General features: G+C 40.1%; 1 protein-coding gene across 4 annotated transcripts in view; it reads right to left on the reverse strand.

Moving 5' to 3' along the window:
* Window positions 1-19,654, reverse strand: part of intu (inturned planar cell polarity protein) — a 118,040-nt gene that overhangs the window by 74,422 nt on the left and 23,964 nt on the right. For all 4 annotated transcript variants that reach the window (XM_043674187.2, XM_043674188.2, XM_043674186.2 and 1 more), the window contains exons 2-3: window positions 15,815-16,410; window positions 451-536 (exon numbers count right to left, since the gene is read on the reverse strand). In XM_043674187.2, the coding sequence (XP_043530122.1) occupies window positions 451-536; window positions 15,815-16,410 (682 nt within the window). The remainder of the gene's footprint in view (window positions 1-450; window positions 537-15,814; window positions 16,411-19,654) is intronic.

Below are 19,654 nucleotides of genomic sequence, written 5' to 3' on the forward strand. Positions count from 1 at the left end.
TCTTACATAATCAACATTTTACCACTATTCGGACTAGCTTTAATGGTTGCCCAGCAAAAACCATTAAATTCATTAGAAATAATTATTACATTAAATAGCAAAGCAAGAAGGCTGCAGGGAACACCACAATAATAAATAAATGAAACAACTTTCTCAAAATGCCGGTATCACAATTATAAAATGTCTTTTAGGTAACTTTAGGTCTGATTTCACAATTAGCCAAAATCTGGCTGATTGGATCACTTGCCTAACTTTCATTCCAATGATTTCAATGTAATGAAAAAAGACAGGTTACATAATGGTCAGTCCAATTCAACAGATTTCCAACAATTTTGTGAAGACAAACATTTAATCATAATGGGTTGTTGAAACCAAATGGGAAATAACGCTAAATAGTTTCCATGACAAAGTACTTTATTTCAACATAAATGAGATAGATCATAAACATACCTGCATTGGACCTGGAATACATGATAAAACCCGCTCAATGTTCTCAGTAGTCACTTCCACATCATTCACAGCAATTAGAGTATCACCTAATGGCAAAATTCCAATTTAGTTCTTGTTAGAATAGTAACAGTTTAAACAAATTTACACAACCAAACAGTTGCTAGAAGGCTCCCCTTAATTTAGAGTTAGATGCATTTTAGTGGAGCCAATATTAGATTTCCACCTAACATTCTGTACTGAGTTTTCAATTTGAGTTAGGTTGATTTCAGCCAAAAAGATTGTCACTAACAATGCAACGATTTTTGAGAGCAATACTGTGAAAGAATCAAACTTTCTAAATGACCCCAAAGGAAATACCTCATGGACAAAATTCCACTTCTTAAACCTTTTAGTATTAACAGTCAAAACTAAAATTAATATAGATGTCACATGAAGTAATAGGCAAATTCTAGTGTGGAAACTAAATAAATAAATTTTAAATAGCTGATTACAATAAAGATAGGTCTCTGAGACGTCTTCAGTAGGCCTTTCACTGTATAAGACATTAATCTCAGGTACAAAGATACATAAAATTCTGTTCTTGCCAGATAGAGTTTCATTTGTTTTATGGATGGAGAAGTTATGCCTGGAGACCTATTCAAAAACAGTTTTAACATCCCAGAGTTCCATGGGTGTTGTGTCCACCAAAAGACACACTTTCAGAACTTTCACAATACATGCACTGGTGATCGGTCTTTTAGTCTCCTTACCAGCTGTGCTGAAGGGATTAATATTGCATAGGCATGTCTGTGCCAGTACAAGTAATAGGTGAACTCTAATGAACAGTTTTAGCATAGCACAAATATATTTGGACAAGCACAGGAGGTGAGAACTCTGACCAACAAGCTTGGCAAGCATCCAAGTAAGCAGACCCTGACCGAACAACGCTATTGTGTCAACTGTCTTGCAAAGATTTGGACATAACCTCTTGTACTACTGGTGGATCATGTGAACTCTGAAATCTAATGTATTCTGATACAATAAACTATGCTGTCATCACTGTTGTGGGAGTCACAAGAGATATGTTACTCTGTCCTTTAGCTCTTCTGCATATACTTGAACAAAGACCAATAAAATGTACCTGAAGTATCTGGACTGGATTATTCCTGCCTTCACAGAACAGTTTAGTGTAGTCAGCAGAACATTCACATGTGAAAGAGACAAAATGGATAAAGAATTGTGGATGACCATCAAACAGGTCTGAGGCAGGGGCAAGGGATTGCATAATTCAGTTCACGCAAAGAAGTACATGGCAAAATGCTGGTGTACGGGTCACATCTTGAAGAAGCATGGGATCAAGAAAGGTCGATACAGTAAGTGTATGCGAAACACAGGGGTTGGTAGAACAGGCGAAAAAGGGCAGCTGTGATTGGAAGACTTGCTGGAGGCTCAGCAGGCTTGGTGGAAGGGAAAGAAAAAGGTCGAACCAACAAAGTATTCTTGTTCCTTTATTGTCTGTCTAAGCAACAATTAGTAGTCAAGAGAAACTTGCTGCAAGGTGATGCCTGTTGCCACACAACAGCAACCAGGCAAAATTGACTGTGGAGATTTAAATAAGAAAGCTGGGGAATATAGACACCCTGAAAACGTTTGGGAAGATTCCTTCTCCATATTGCCATTGTCATTCACCTTGGATTTTAAAGTCATCAGAATCCAAGAAGTACCGAGAGCACCACTCTTGGTAACTTGGTTTGGTTCAGAGGCTAAACCAGTTAAATCAGATTAACCTGGCTCATGTATTGATTTAGACCGCATTATTGACTATGTCGCCTTTATCCTTGGGGAAAGGCAAATATCCCAGTATCCAGCTCAGCCAGACAATAAATATCATTGGAATATGTATACAAAACAGCAAATAATAATGGAAACAGTGCCAAAGGCATCAACAACCCATAGATTGGATTGCAGCAGAATTAATATGTCCTCTTTGGAGGTGCAGGTCTCCTCCATGGATTAAACAGCCAATACCTATTATGTAGGGAGGCACTGGAGTCAGTAGGGGAAGTAGTAAAAGAATCACTGGCACAATGAGTAATTTAAGAAGCTAACTCGTTCATGTGACCAGTAAGGAAGTTGGACCGGTCCTATGAGTTCACCAGATTATACAACTTTGAAGGAGGTGACCCCAAAGGAGCATTCTATTACTTCTAATTGTACCATGATATTTAATGACTTATGTCCGGAACATTGGGTATAGTGTCCTGGAAATTGCTAGCTGATGTTTGGCCATACTCCGGGTTATGGAATCTCAAGACTAGTTTGGCTTTATGGCAGACAGCACCAATACTGGTGGAACTGTTTGCCTCAAGAGTTCCTCAATAACCCAGCTATATTTCACCAGGCTATGATGCTAATATGGGAGCAGATAAAAAGAGGAGGAGGGAACCTCCTGATTCAATATGCTGAGGACTTGGTCCTGACTTCTGCAATGATAAAGGAACATGCTGGGACATTATTAACCCTGTTGGAAGCATTAGTCCTGAACAGGTTTAGCATTAACTTAAAAAGAAAATTCAAGTGGGGAGACCTCAGGTATTCTAGAGGCATGTGAATTCACATGGACCGAGGGAGTTGCCAGAGAACCGGAAATGGACCTCAAAAAGGTAGTAATATCAGGTTCGTACCAATGACATGTGCTAACTAGAGTTGCAATAGCAGGATATATCAGATGATTACGTGGTTGGACAGATAGTACAACGGGGAGGGTTTCAGATTCCTGGGACACTGGGACAGGAATTAATGTGATTGGGGGAGTTTCTGCTAGTGTATTTAGTGAGGGTTTAAACTAAAGTGAAGTAGAAACCTATGTACAGGTAGGGAAGTAGAAACCTATGTACAGAATCAAGGGCAAAAACAAATGACAGAATGGAGATAAGAAAAATATGACACACAGAGAATTCAAGGACAAGAATCAAACACGGCCACAGGGCAAAATAATGCAAACAGGACTAAGAATGTCAAAAGACAAGCCAATCTTAATGCGTGAATCATTTATGATGAAGTCAATGAATTAGTTGCACAAATAGTTATAAACAGATAGGATATAGTTAGGATTACGTGACATGGCTGTAGAGTGACCAGGGGTGCAAACTAAATATCCAAGATTATTCAGTCTTTAGGAAATACAGAGAAAGATGAAAAGCAGATGACGTAGCATTGTTGGCTAAAGAGGACATTACCGCAAATATGAGGAAGGACATTAGCTCCAAAGAAGTGGAACCTATATGGATAGAGCTTAGAGCTGAAAATGTGTTGCTGGAAAAGCGCAGCAGGTCAGGCAGCATCCAGGGAACAGGAGAATCGACGTTTCGGGCATAAGCCCTTCTTCAGGAATGAGGAAAGTTTGTCCAGCAGGCTAAGATAAAAGGTAGGGAGGAGGGACTTGGGGGAGGGGCGTCGGAAATGTGATAGGTGGAAAGAGGTCAAGGTGAGGGTGATAGGTCAGACTGGGGTGGGGGCGGAGAGGTCGGGAAGAAGATTGCAGGTTAGGAAGGCGGTGCTGAATTCGATGGATTTGACTGGGACAAGGTGGGGGGAGGGGAAATGAGGAAACTGGTGAAATCCGAGTTCATCCCTTGTGGTTGGAGGGTTCCTAGGCTATCCTCCTGGATAGAGCTTAGAAACAGCAAGGGACAGGAAATGATAGTGGGGGTTGTACACAGATTCCAAACTATAATGATAATGTTGGGGAAGGCATTAAACAGGACATTAGATACTATAGAATATGATGTAGCTGTTGTTTTGGGAGTCAAAAGAGAGACGTCATTCTTTCCTCCAGTTACTCTGCCTATACTTGAACGAAACAGTCTGGTAAAAGTTACCTCATCCGTACTGGGTTATTCCTCTCAATGCAGAACAATGCCATGACTTTTCATCTTAACACTCTCAGCTTTAAACGCACTATCCTATTCTCTCTCTATTGAAAATCAACTGCATATTTTGTTCTGGTTTGCACATTGCTGTTCCAATTATGAAGCTCAATACCTTCTGTTGAAAAATAAAAAGCTGCCATTTTAAAAATCTTGCTTGTTCTAACCCTAACAAGTTGAAATTGGATCTCACAATCAGTTTGACATCCAGCAAATCAATGCACAAATTTATTTCTCAGAAATGATGTCATAGCCAGAAATACATGGTTTCACCTCTTTCCAAAAAACTAAAACTTAGTTTCACTTTTGTTAGGAATGCCCCAACAATACAGGCTTCAAAGTAATTTCATCTCCATAAATAATACCAGAAGTAAAACTATTCTTCCACACCATTGCAGAATTCTTTGAAGTGTTTTGACAAAAATTGGCAAGGTCCTCACAGATCCTTAATCAGTTGGCTAAAAAATACCAGAGCATTAACACTAGAACATAAATAAGAATATGAAGGCACAATGAAAAGCAAAATGGCTTGGAAATGAGAAAATAAAAGAGTAGAGATAAGACGGTAGAAAGCAATGTGCTACAAAGTCAGTGCCAGCCATGGCTCAGTTGGTAGTATTCTCACGAGTCATGACGTGTGTATTCAAATCCCATTTCAGGACTTAAGCACAAAAATCAAGACTGACACTTTAGTACTGTACTGAGGAAGGCAGTGTTCAAATCATTCTGCTTCAGTTGAGGCATGTCTTATGTGGCTGGGTGGATGCAGAAGATCCCATGATGATTTTGGGAAGTCTTCTATGCTTTAGCTAATAATTCTCCTTCAATCAATGTTCAGTTTCGTATTTTCTAAAATATGGTGATGTTTCGGTTTCTTCTAAAGTGCATTCCTGCGCTGGCTCTCTGTGCATATTAACTTAGTTTCCTGCTTTTTCCCTGTATCCTTTGCATTATTTCTATTTAAATAATTATCCAATGTCCTCTTCAATACCTCATTTAAACCTGCCTCCACCACATTTCTATTCATTGTGTGAAAAGATTCTTCTCACTTCACATCTGCTTCTTTTGCAAAACACTTTAAAACCCTCTCTTTTGGTTCTCAATCTATTTATAAATGGAAAATGTTTCTCTGTTTCCAACTTGTCCAGACCCCTCATGATTTTGACATTTTCTATCAAATCTCCTCTTAGCTTCTTGACTCCAAGTAAAACAGTCCCAATTTCTCGGATGTTTTCTCCTAACTGAAATGGCTCATCACTTGAACCATTCCTATAAACTCATTTTGCACTTGTCAATGCATTCACATCTTTCCTCTTATGTGGTGCCCAAACTGTACATAATACTCCATCTACAGCCTAATCAGTGTCTTACACAAGTCCATCATAACTTCCCTGTTCTTGTACTCTATGAGTCTATTTATGAAATCTAAAATTAAATATAATTTCTTTCTATTTTGTTTGAAAGTTTTGGTGGGTATCAATGACTGCCAGTAACTAAATTATATACATGACAATAACTGTTTGGATTCACTCAGTGATTAAAATCATGTATTAAATATAAGATGTTGCATTCGAGACTTGGACCTGTCCATGAATAATGTAAAAGGAAATTTGTTGATTTGAATTAACAATCTGTTGCTGCACTGAAGGAAGTGATAAAAGAGTGATGCTTTTTCAGTGATCAGCTTCCAAAGCACCAAAATAATTGAAAAGCCAACACCCCAGATCAAAACAGTAGGAACTACGTATAGAGCATTAATATTGCATTAATATGAACAGATATCTGGTATTTCTGCAATCCCAGTCAATTCTCTCTGGCTGTTCGGAGAATAAAATTTGCTATTTCAAGCCAGTTTCTGTAATGAGACAACATAATTAATGTCTTCCACTGCCCACCCAATGACCTGATGACAAATGTAATTGTTGCACATGGAAGGTTTCTGCTATCCCATCAACATTCCAGCCATGAGCAGGCTGTTGGATGCTTTTATTTTGAAATCTCATCTTCATAGGCCAGCAAGTCTATCAACCACTACCACTTAAAGCTCTTCCACTGGAATGGAAAGGGGGTAGGTAACAATATCTGATCAAGATGGATTGTATATTAATAATTTTCCAGATACAAGTGCAGACTTTAGTTCAGCCTGCTCTGTACAGAAACTACAAAATAAGTGATATGACCCTCTGGAATCCATTTTGTCAAGCTAATTGTCCAGATTTCAGGTTCGATGAAATCAGAATTATTTTAACTGTTCAGTTATAAAGAAACTTTCTCAATTTTTATTACATAATCGATTTGGCAGAAGCCAATAAATTTCAGAATGTAACACTGATAGTCCAATAAAAGGGGACAGTTGTTTGCTTAAGGTATACAAAGTTAAAAATCACAACACTAGGTTATAGTCCAACAGGTTTATTTGGAATTGCTAGCTTTCGGAGCGCTGCTCCTTCAACAATCATGTGATGAAGGAGCAGCGCTCCAAAAGCTAGTGCTTCCAAACAAACCTTTTGGGACTATAACCTGGTGTTGTGTGATTTTTAACTTTGTACACCCCAGTCCAACACCGGTGTCTCCAAATCATTGCTTAAGGTATTTACTTACATCAAAGGTTAGGAAAAGGTGAAGTGCAACAAGACCAGAGTGTCATGGTGGAACAGTTGCTGAAGATTAGCATGCAAGTACACAGGCAGTGAGGAAAACTAATGGCATGAACAGCCTCATAGTGGAGGATTTGAGTACAGGAGTAAGGATACCTTCTTCCAGTTATTCAGGGCCTTGGTGAGGTCACACCTGGAGTACTGAGTGCAGTTTTGAACTCCTAGTCTGAAAGGACATTCTTGTTATTGAGGGAGTCCAGCAAAGGTTCACCAGACTGATTCCCCAGATGGCAGGGTTGACATATGAAGAACGACCAGATTGACTGGGCCTCCACTCACCTGAATTTGGAAGAATGAGGGGGATCTCATAGATATATAAAATCCTGACAGGACACGGCAGGTTAGATGTGGGAAGAATGTTCCTGATGTTGGGAAAGTCCAGAACTAGGGGTCACAGTTGAAGAATGACTAAGCCATTTAGGACAAGAGATAGGGAAGAATTTCTTCAGAGAGTTGTGAACTAGTGGAATTCTCTAACACAGAAAGCTGTTGCAGCTAGTTCGTTAGATACAGGTAGTTTCCCTATAGCACCATACTTGCATTCCAGCAAACCTCACTTAATAGAAAATTTCTTAATAGAAATAATGGGGCCTATAGAAAAAGTGGGGTTGGGGCAGACCAGCAAAAAAATGTCATTCACGATTGCTCAAAAATCACCCAAACGTCTAACGCAAAGTATAGCACAAGCTGAATAAAGGTCGAAATCATATTTATTAACGAAACAATAGTAAATTTATCACAGTACATTTAAAAAATGTAAGAAAGCTGCTCTCTTTACAGAACCTCTCACAGAAAGCTGCTCTGTCGGCAGCTGACTTCAGCACATGCGCAGAATGACACGGAGACCAGTGCTGAGATCATGCATGTGAAGAACGGTGCAGAGACATTGGCATATGAGCAGAATGGCACAAAGATGGGCAGTGGCGTCACACATGCACAGGACGGCACCGACATTGGCGCAGGTACAGAATGGCATGGAGATTCTGGCACATGCGCAGAATGAAGCATGTGAACCGATCCGTGCTGGAATCACACTATTGCCAATGGAGGTAAGCGTTCTCGAAAATACTATATTCTAATTCTTCAGCCATGTTATTTAGCCAAATGGCATTGCCAAAATGTGTGTTATCCCAGAACTACCTCTATATGGAAGAAGGAGCTGGACAAGGCCTTTGGGGTTAAAGGCATCAAGCGATGGGAAAGAAAGCCAGAGTGGGATACTGAAATTGCATGATCAGCTTTGATCATATTGAATTGGTGGTGCAGGCTCAAAAGGCTGAATGGCCTACTCCTGCATCTATTTTCTATGGTCTCAGAGAAACAGATGCTGCAAAATTCATTTACGCTAGCCTGAGTGTGTGTGAAGATGTAGACTTTTAAAATTTAATTGTTAAGATTGTAGAACTAGGTAGAAAGATATTATCTTATGTTGTTTTTGCTGATGCAGAAACTAAGGTTAAAGGAGTATTGAATGGTATGTAAAACTTTCAGGCAGTCATTAACTTGATTAGCCTGTACTTTGTAGAAATTTTAATATCTGCAAGATTTCAAATTAAACATTCTTTCAAGAAGTTTAATTTTCTCTTAATAAACACATTGACTAGTGCATCAATTGAAAATTTAATTGTACCAGAAGCAGGATGATTTTTCTTTCCTTCTATGTGCAAAAACACAAACCTGCTAAGTATCAAACTGACTTAAATTTACAGTGTCTTTCATGTTCTCCAATGATTTACAGGCACTGAAGTGTAGTCTCTGTTGTAATATAGGAAAAACTTCAGTTAATTTGCAGGCAGCAAGCTCCGATAAGGAATAATGTAATAAAAGATGGACAATTTGTATTGTGTGATGATGATTAAGAAATAAGTATTTATCAAGACTTTACTGATAACTACATTACTATTCCTCAGAATAGTACCACAAGATCCTTTACTCCTACCTAAATTCGAATTTGAATTGAATTTATGGTCACGTGTACCGAGGTACAGTGAAAAGCTTTTTCTTGAGAGCAATACAGGCAGATCACAGAGTTAAACAGCACAGATAAACAAATAATAGATAAACAGCGGGAAAAACAAAAATACATGTACAGGCGAATGCTAAGAGTTTGTAAGTCCATTCAGAAATCTAACAACAGTAGGGTAGAAACGGTTTCTAAACTGGCTGGTGTATGTACTCAGGCTTCTGTACCTTCTCCCCAATGTTAGAAATTGTAGAAAAGCACTGCCAGGGTGGAATGGATTTTTGAGAATGCTGGTGGCCTTTCCTTGACAGTGGACATGGTAGACAGATTCTATGGATGGGAGGTTGTCCTTTGTGATTGTCCAGGCCGAGTTCACCATTCTCTGTCTCCGATCTTGAATGGCACAGTTACCACACCAGATAGTGATAATCCAGACAGAATGCTCTCAATGGTGCACCTATAAAAGTTGGCAAGGGTATTCACCGTCCTGCCAAATTTCCTCATCTGCCTGAGGAAGAAATGTTGTTGGGCCTTTGTAACCATTGCGTCCACATCAACAGACCAAGAAAGCTTGTTGTTGATCACTACTCCCAGGAGCTTGACACCCTCCACTCATTCCACCTTTGTGCTGTTAATGTGTAGGGGGGCATGAATAACATCCTGCTGTCAGTCAGTAATGAGTTCCCTGGTGTTGCCAGCATTGAGAGCTCGGTTGTGCTCAGAGCACCATTTTTCCAGGTCTTCCACCTTCTGTCTGTAGTCTGTTTCGTTGCCATCTGAGACCCGACCAACTATGGTGGTGTCATCAGCGAACTTGTAAACGGCATTAGTCTGGTATTTGGTGACGCAGTCATGGGTATGCAGTGATTAGAATGGGGGGGGCTGAGTACGCACCCTGGGGGGCTCCAGTGTTGAGTGTTAGTGAGGATGAAATATTGTCCCCAATCTTCACTGATTGTGGCCTGTGGGTCAGGAAATGGAGGATCCAGTTGCAGAGAGTGGGGCTTAGTCAGTAATCAATCTCGAGGGGATAATAGTATTGAAGGCTGAACTGTAGTCAATGAGTAGGATTCTTACGTAGCTGTTCTTGGTGTCAAGATATTCGAGGGAGGAGTGAAGGGCAAGTGATATAGCATCTGATGTGGATCTGTTGGTCTAATAGGCAAATTGGAATGGGTCAAGAGTAGTGGGGAGGCTGGAGTAGATTAATGCCATGACCATCCTTTCAAAACACTTCACAACCACCGAAGTTAGGGCCACTGAGCAGTAGGCATTGAGACATGCTGCATGAGTCTTCTTAGGCACAGGAATGATGTTGGCCCTCTTGAAACAGGCAGGGACAGTGGCCTGCTGCAGGGAGAGGTTGCAGATGTCCAAGAAGACCTCTGCCAGTTGATCTGCGCATGCTTTGAGTGCATGGCCTGGTACTGTCTAGTCTCATCACTTTGCTTGCATTCACACTAAGGAAAACTGATCTGACCTCTGATGCAGTGACTGTTGGGATAGGCTCGTCAGAATAAGTGTTACCTCTCAACCAAAATTCTGCTCAGACGAAATTCTGCTGTTAAGACGATCCGGGAGGGATGTGCCATCATCTGCTATCTTGCACTGTGTCTGGCTGGTCCTCGGCGGTCTTAATAGTTCTGTGAAAGTCATACTTGGATTCTTGATATTTGAGTTGGTCTCCTGATCTGAAGACCTCACACCTGGTTTTTAGCAATTTCTGTATGTCCTGATTCATCCAGGGTTTCCTGTTGGGGAATACCCGGATTGATTTCCTCGGTATGCAGTCCTCCACACACTTGCTGATAAAGTCTGTGACATTGGTGGCGTACTCGTCCAAGATACCTGAGGACGGTTTGAACATGGCCCGATCAACCAATTCCAGACAGCACTGGAGTTGATCCTCTGCCTCCTCTGACCAGCACTGGACCTGTATCCGCAAGGAGGTCTCCTGCTTGAGCTTTTGCTTGTAAACCAAGAGAAGAAACACAGCATTGTGGTCAGAGTTTCCAAAATGAGGGCGGGGGATGTAATGGTAGGTATCTTTCACATGGTGTAGCAGTGGGCTAGAATGTTCAGGCCCCTGGTGGGGCAGGTAATGTTCTGGTTGTACTTGGGCAACACCTTCCTTAGATTGGCTTGACTGAAGTCGCCAGTTACAATTAACAAGGCCTCGAGATGTTTGTGGTGGAGTACAGCAATCCCGAGCTTCATCAATTTTTGCTTGTGGCAGTATGTACACATCAGTTAGTAAAGCAGCGGTAAATTCCCATGGTAGGTAGAAGGGGAGGCATTTGATGGTGAGGAATTCAAGGTTTGGGGAGCAATTACTACCCAGAGTTGCAATGCCCATGCACCACAAGTCGTTGATTAAAAAGCAAACCCCTCTACCTTTTGCCTTACTTGAGAATGCTGTGCGGTCCAGACTATGCATAGAAAAAGCCTGAAGTGCGCAGTCGGGAATGGATGGGTTGAGCCAGATTTCTGTGAAGCAGAATGCGCAACAGTCCCGTAGTTCACACTGGAAGCTGAGCTGTGATCGGAGATCATCCACCTTATTCTCTAGGGATCGTACATTTGCTAGGAGTAAGCTAGGAAGGAAGGTCTTGAAACTGTGTAGTCTCAGTCTTACTAGCAGGCCGGCACGCTTACCCCGCTTCCTCGCAGGTTTCTAAAAGAGTAGACTAGACCTGGGATTAAAGAAATAGTGCACCTTTGACAATTAAGTTTTAGTGTTATAGAGTTTTGTGCAGAAGTGCTAGAGTGGGACTTGAACCCATAACTTCCTCAATCAGAAGCACTATTGGCACCAACTGATCCACAACTGGCAACATGACTTTTTTTAAAAAATGTAACAAAATTAAAACAACATGTTAGTTATTTTGGCTTGTAATGTCTAATGCAAAACCCAATATTACTGCAAATTTGCATGATATAGTAGTTGCGTTGAAATTTAAATATTAATTAAAACATTTTACTGCACAGTTTTTTTCTTTATTCATTCGTGGGACATGGGCCTCAGTAGCTAGACCAGTATTTATTGTCCATTCCCAAAGGCCCAGAGGGCAGTTAAGAATCAACCACATTTCTGTGGGGCTGGAGTCACACGTAGGCCAGACCAAATAAGGATGGCATTCGAGTTTTTCCTGACAATCAGCAATGATTGCAGGGTCATCATTAGAGTCTTGTTTCCAGAATATTAGTGAATTCAAATGAACCATCTGCCATGACAGGGTTCAAATCCAGAAAACGTCTAACTACCCAATGCCTGGAGGAAGAATGCCTCATCTTCCGCCCTGGGACCCCACAACAAAACGGGTTCAAGTGGATTTCACCAGTTTCCTCATTTCCCCTCCCCCCGCCTAATCCCAGTCCCAAGCCTCCAACTCAGCACTGCCCTCATGACCTGCCCATCTTCCTTCTCACTTATCCGCTCCACTCTTCTCTCCGACCTATCACCGCTCCCCCCACCTTCATCTACCTCTTCCCAGCTACTGTTCCCTTCCCCCACCCCCCCATTTACCTCTCATCCCCCAAGCTCACAAACCTCATTCCTGATGTCGATTCTCCTGCTCCTCGGAGGCTGTCTGGCCTGCTGTGTTTTTCCAGCACCACACTCTCGATTCAAACCCAGGTCCCAAGAACATTATCTTGGATTAATAGTCTGGCACAATACCATTAGATCATCACCTACCCAATATATTAATGACATAAACTTTAATGTAGTGGCACAATTTCAAAGTTTGTGAATGCATTAGAACTTGGTAGTATAGTGAACCACGAGGATAATGCAGGTTGGCCGAATGGGCAGACAAATGACCTCCTTGCCCATCTGGCTCCACTGTCTTCTGACGAGCTGTTGGTCCTCTACCAAAACTGGACATTGCCCCTCCTTTCTACCTTCAAGATGTCCAGTGTTAAATGATCTTGTCATCTTTGGTCACAGCCAATTTGATTATTTTTTGTGCAGTCTCATAGCATATTTTGGTTGGAAGTGAAATGGCCAACTATTCCAAGCAGTTGCTTTTATTCAAATCATAAGTCATTACTGGATTATTTTCATTGTAAAATGTAGATGTGTCAATTTCAGAAGTCAGTCACAGCTTAAAAGTTTAAAATAGACAGAAATTGCAACGTAATACACCATATTTCACAGATGTTCTTTAAACAACTATATATTGCTAATATTGACAACTTGTTTAAAAGCAACATGCAGTAATTAGAAAATCTATTCAAATTTATTCACAGAACCAGATGGTTCAAGACAAACAAACAGTCTGAATTCAAAAACAAAAAGAAAATCTCCTGCTGCTTGGTAACCATGATACTGAAGGCCTCCTGCAGCATTGACATGTTGACCTGTTAACCTTTATCTCCCCAGCTCTCCTTCAAAGTAGTATTATGGGACAATTTTTATGTAATTCACAATCAGGATGGTGTTCGGTCCTCGGATAGATTTATTCTGTGCCAATAGTAATTGCCATCACTATACACCTAACTGCAAAATCCAGACCAAAGGTATTAAGCATTTCCAGAATTTCAATCACAGAAACAAAAAATATTACACAATAGAAAGTCATTTCCTCCATCAAATCTATGTTTGTGCTTTCATGTATAAGCCTCCTTGCATATAGCAATTGCACTTATACAGTGCCTATAACAAAATAATATGTCCTGGGAATTCAGAGAAGCTTACTCAGCCAAAAATTGACAACGCACCAAAGAAGCAGTAAAACAGCAGATAAAAAGATTAGTTAAAGGGATGGTTTTAACAACAGATTAGTATATGGATTGAGGGAAGGAATTCTAGATCTTAGTGTCTGGACAATGAAGGCACATTGATGGACAAAGTAAGTGGGGAATATATGAAAGACAAGAGATAAAGGAAAGACATATTCTGGTTAGAGTTATAAGAAGTTCCAGAAAAAAGAATGGGATGACCCATGGAGAAATTTCAACACAGGGATGGTTACTTTAAAAAAGGGGACATTGAACATGAACTTACCTAGTAAGGGTGCACAGCAGCAATGGATGAGCCAGATTGGATACAAGCAACAGAGTTTTATATCATTAGCAAGATAATGAAATATTGATGTCTGGAAATAACAAAAGCTTCAGCAGCATTGGGGCTGAGCTATGTTGGAGACTGGCAGCAATGTTGAGATTATAATACATGGTTATTGTGATATATTTAAATTCAAGAAAAGGAATCTCAAAGAATTCAAGAAAATTACAATCATTCGGAAAGTGTACCTGAGCAAATTGATGGATCTGTACAATGACAGGTTCTGATGAACTCTATCCTTGGGTCTTAAAAGAAGTGGCTAGTGAGGTAGTTGATGCATTGGTGTTAATTTTCCAAGGTTGCTTTTGATTGAAAAATAGATAATCTAACTCTTATTTAAAAGCAAGACAGAATGTTAGAAGGCATTAGTAAAGTTACTAGGGTAGAACATTTGCATGATTTTGTGAAAGAATAATCGCATTTAACCAATTTATTGGCACTCTTCGTAGTAACTTGTGCTGTGGATAAAGGGGAACTGGTGGATGTACGACACTTAGATTTCCAGAAGGCATCTGATAAAGGTGCCACAATCAAGACCCTTGCTGTAGTGAGTAACATCTTGGAATGGATAGAAGATTGACTAGCTAACAGAAAGCAGACAGTACGCATGAATAGGTCATTTTCTGTAATTACTTGTGTGCCGCTGGGGCCTTAACTTTTTCCAAGTCATTTATATAAATTGTACGAAGGAATTGAAGGTATAGTTGTTTAATTATCAGGCAATTTAAAAACAAATAGGAAAGCAAGTTCTGAAGAAGACAAAGGGAGCAATAATGGAATATGGAAGGGTAAATGAGTGGGCAAAGATCTGGTAAATGGAGTATATTGCAGAAAAATATGAAATTGTTTGTTTTGGCAGGAATTTTTTAAAAAATGACCTAATGGTAAGAGATCACAGAGCTCCGAGATGCAGAGAGACCTCAATGTCCAAATGGATGAAATCATAAGTGTACAACTGCAATGAGTGATTTAGAAAGCTAATGTTATTGTTTATTCTGAGAGGAACTGAATACAAAAGTGCTTCAATTGTACAGGACACTGGTGAGACTACATCTGGAGTACTGGTCTCCTCATTAAAGGAGGGATGTAAATGCATTGGAAGCAATTCAGAGGGGCTTTACTGGATGAGGAGCTATCTTAGCAACAGCTTCTATGCCACGTTGACCTAGTCTGCCAATGGTCTTTGCTATTTAATTTAGGATCCATCGTGCAATTGGAGCTTTCTGTTATGTAAAATTGGAGAAAAAGAAGAAACAAAACAATCAAAACCAAACACTTGCAACCCGAAGTGTCACTTGAACCCGGAACTTTGGGACTCAGATGATGGCTTGAACCAATGCTGACGTAGATAAAAACAAGTAATGAATCTACTTTGACAGAGTGAAAGTCTTAACACAAAATATGGAACATTTACAGAATAAAAGACTACCTGAAACTCGTAAAATTCCAGATGGTCTGGAATCCATGTTCATAAACCTGTACAACCCAAACTACTTCCAAATACATAGCCAAATTCCAGGGACCATCAAATTATTCTTCAGCAATGTTCCCAATACCTACAGTGTACCCAGTACTACAATGTATTCATCCATAAGCACTTCAGAACAGACATAATAGACTTGAAATGCTAACTGTTTCTTTCTCCACAGATGCTGCCAAACCTTGGTTTCTCCATCATTTTCTGCTTTTATTTCAGATTTACAGCATTCGCAGTATTTTGTTTTCCTAAGAATATCTTACTTGCATAAATAAATATTTCCACACTTACCAATGAATATTTGGCCATTTTTCATAGCAGCACTGCCTTCGGCCAAACTGTGTACAACAAGTCGCTCTTCTGTTGTTATTTTTGTGTCTGCCGATCTATCAGAATGCTTTCCTGCCACTGGTTTTCTTCGTGAAGGTTGGTTAATAATCCCGACAAAGGCCTCCAGAAGCTTGGTCCCTTTGTTCAGCAATTTGTCACTTATTTTATTTGGATTAACATAAACGTACACATCTTTATAAGACAATTTAACTGAAACACCAACTTCGGGATTTGTCTGATGCTTTAGTATTGAAGGAAGTACTGGAGGGTGACTACTTCTCTGTTCATTGGCTTTGCTGCAAGAATGCGTGCGTATTACTTTTTTTTTCTTTAAAACATTAGCAAGCTTTTTAAGTTTGTGTTCAGGTTTGCAAGACTCCCTTGATGCGTGGTCCAAAATTACTTCTGCTTCTTTCTCACTAAATCTGACATGATTGATCAGATGTGCTGAAGTTGAATTAGCTTGCATCAGCACATCTTCCTCTCCTTCACTGAGCTCCAGGTAGAAAAGCTCACCATTTGTCTGCACGTCATCCAGCCACTCTGGTTCAAGATCGCTGCAAAGAAAAATCAAAGTAACAGGGGTAAATGAATAGGAATAAGGTGAGAGCAAAGTTTATTTTCAAGGCAGTTGCAGCTGAATTTATTGGGGCTCTTCAGAGTTCATGTTCTGGTTCATAATATGTTGCATAATCCACCAATCTGTCTAAAACCATGAGAGAAGGAAAACAAACCACTCAATCTGACCTTTAAAACAACTTTCCCTTAGCAACCATATGGCTAATCAACAAACACAATTGTTTAGAAAATCTATTTTTGAACAACAGCTTCACAATCAATATCAGTCAACAAATGTTATTTTGTCCTGTAATTTATTCTCCATTTAGAGTACCTTTAATTCACTTCCAATGTTGTCAGCAGTCACTCTGTCCAAGTTTTAAGCAGCTTGCAGACGAGACAACAGTAAAATCCTCATCATTCAAATGACATAAGGGATTTAATATTTAACTAGCACAGTCTTTAAAAACAGCTGCATAATTTCTTTCTTTCTTTCTTTCTATCGTTGCCAACAGAAAGAGAAGTGTGTTAAATGCACTGGAACTAACCATTTGAAATTTAGAAAACGTACAGTTCAATTTTCGTATGCCTCTCCTTTAATTGCAGTTCCTACATTTAACAGCTCTCTTGGTCCAGCAAAGTACAATAGGATCAGCTCCACAAACCTGAGGAGCCATCTGGAACCAAGGAATGGAAATAATAGAGACAATATTGTGTGCAAGATATATATCCAAACTATAAATAATTCACAATTATGCCACATGTTGCAAGGAGAGAAATCGCTTTTGGCTTCCTGGAACACCTTGGCCTCTTCTGTTTTGGCTTAAAAACGCAAGCTTAAATGGAACTTAGTTACTACTTCTGAAACATACTGTTATATTTTCAATTTTGGCAGTGTTATTCATGCGGTATCACTAACATTAATCTACTAATCCACACTAAACTCAATCTTACTAGTACACATGCACCTTCTACTTCAGGTACACTTAGATGTGTTGAAGGTATTTTTAAATCAACCTGTTCAGGAATGCTATGACATATTGCTGGAACAGGTGGTACTTGAACCCAGGTGTCCTCGTTCAGAAATGTGGTACTGCCACTGTGTTAGCAGTGAAAACATTTTTCACCTGACCTGTTTCTTTAGGACTGCTGTCCACGAGATCACTCTCAGACAAAAAGCTTCCCTGCATGTAAAATAACCTGGACAACATTCAGGGTTGGACTGGCAAATGGCAAGTGTTAGGCAGTGACCATCTCCAACAAGAGAGAGACTCTAACCATCGCCCTTTAATGTTCAATTGTTACTGGATTCCTCACCATGAACATTCAAGAGGCTACCATTAACTAGAAATTTAATTAGATCATATAAATACTGCAGATACAAGTGGTCAGCGTTTGAGAATTCCTCAGCAAGCAACTTACTTTTTGACTTGCCAAAGCATGCCCACCATTTACAAGGAGCAAGTCAGCAGTGTGGCAGAATATTTTCCACTTGCCTAGATTAGTACAGCTCAACTCACTCAAGAAGCATTACACTATTCATCACACAACACCAGGTTATAGTCCAACAGGTTTAATTGGAAGCACAACTTTCAGAGCGCTGTTCCTTCATCAGGTGGTTGTCCTGATGAAGGAGCATCGCTCTGAAACCTAGTACTCCAATTAAACCTGTTGGACTATAACCTGGTGTTGTGTGAAATTTTAACTTTGTACACCCCAGTCCAATACCGGCATCTCCAAATCATGACTATTCATCACTATTGTCACACAAATCGACAACTGATAGGAGACTCAAGAAACAGGTTTACAGTTGTTAACTTTTACACGTAAAAGTTTTTCAACTCCTTCAAGTCGCTATCATAATGTCAGAACTGGGGACAATCATGCTGATTGAATTATATTCAATACTATTCACAACACTTCAGATACTGAAGCAGTCCAAGTCACCATGTTACCATTCCTGAAGAAGGGCTAATGCCCGAAACGTCGATTCTCCTGTTCCCTAGATGCTGCCTGACCTGCTGCGCTTTTCCAGCAACACATTTCCAACTTTTACACGTAGGCAAGGATAGCTAGTCTCATTAGTTGAAACTTTATTGCTGGAACAGCACAGCAGGTCAGGCAACGAATGCCCGAAACGTCAATTCTCCTGTTCCCTGGATGCTGCCTGACCTGCTGTGCTGTTCCAGCAATAAAGTTTCAACTTTGATCTCCAGCATCTGCAGACCTCACTTTCTCCTAGCTAGTCTCATTACCATGAAATGTGAAACCAACTCTGCAAGGTTAAAAGAAACCCCTAAACATTAAGCAAAATATGAAGTTAAGCTATCCAGTTGCCCCATTTCTTCATCCAAGTGTCTTACATTATCGTCTTACAATTTCCCTCAGATTACCAAACATTGTCTGTATTTTCCCCAAGGACAGCATTATCTTTCTGACAGTGTGGCTCCTCCACTAGCAGCTCACCTTTGAACATCTCAGGTTTCCATTTTTGCTATTACTGACAATATGACTTAACTAACTATAACTGACTCAACCCCTTCAAGTCGCTATCATAATGTCAGAACTGGGGACAATCATGCTGATTGAATTATATTCAATACTATTCACAACACTTCAGATACTGAAGCAGTCCAAGTCACCATGTTACCAAGCCTAGAAAACAACCAGGTTTGAACTGACAAGTAACATCCACATCTCACAGGTGTCAAGCAATGACAATCTACAAAAAAAACAGAATCAAACTATTGCTTTTTAACATATAATGGGATTACCATTACTGAATCCACTATTATCATCATCCTGTGGGTTCTGACGGGGCAGAAACTGAATTGAGCTGAAAATGTGTTGCTGGAAAAGCGCAGCAGGTCAGGCAGCATCCAGGGAACAGGAGAAGCGATGTTTCGGGCATAAGCCCTTCTTCAGGAGAGGCTTATGCCCGAAACGTCGATTCTCCTGTTCCCTGGATGCTGCCTGACCTGCTGCGCTTTTCCAGCAACACATTTTCAGCTCTGATCTCCAGCATCTGCAGACCTCACTTTCTCCTCAAAGAAACTGAACTGAACCAGCCATATAAATACCATGGCTACAAGAGCAGATGAGAGAGTAGGATTTCTATGGTAAGTAACTTACTTTCAGTCTCCCTAATGGCTAGCCACAACATATAGGGCACAAATCAGGAGTGTGGTGGGATATACTCCACTTGTCTGGATGGATTTTTCAAAAGCAATCCTGAAAAAGCTT

This window comes from Chiloscyllium plagiosum, unplaced genomic scaffold, assembly GCF_037043375.1.
Source record: "Chiloscyllium plagiosum isolate Xiang-an unplaced genomic scaffold, Cpla_swu_hap1 HiC_scaffold_36, whole genome shotgun sequence".
Taxonomy (NCBI): Eukaryota; Metazoa; Chordata; class Chondrichthyes; order Orectolobiformes; family Hemiscylliidae; genus Chiloscyllium; species Chiloscyllium plagiosum.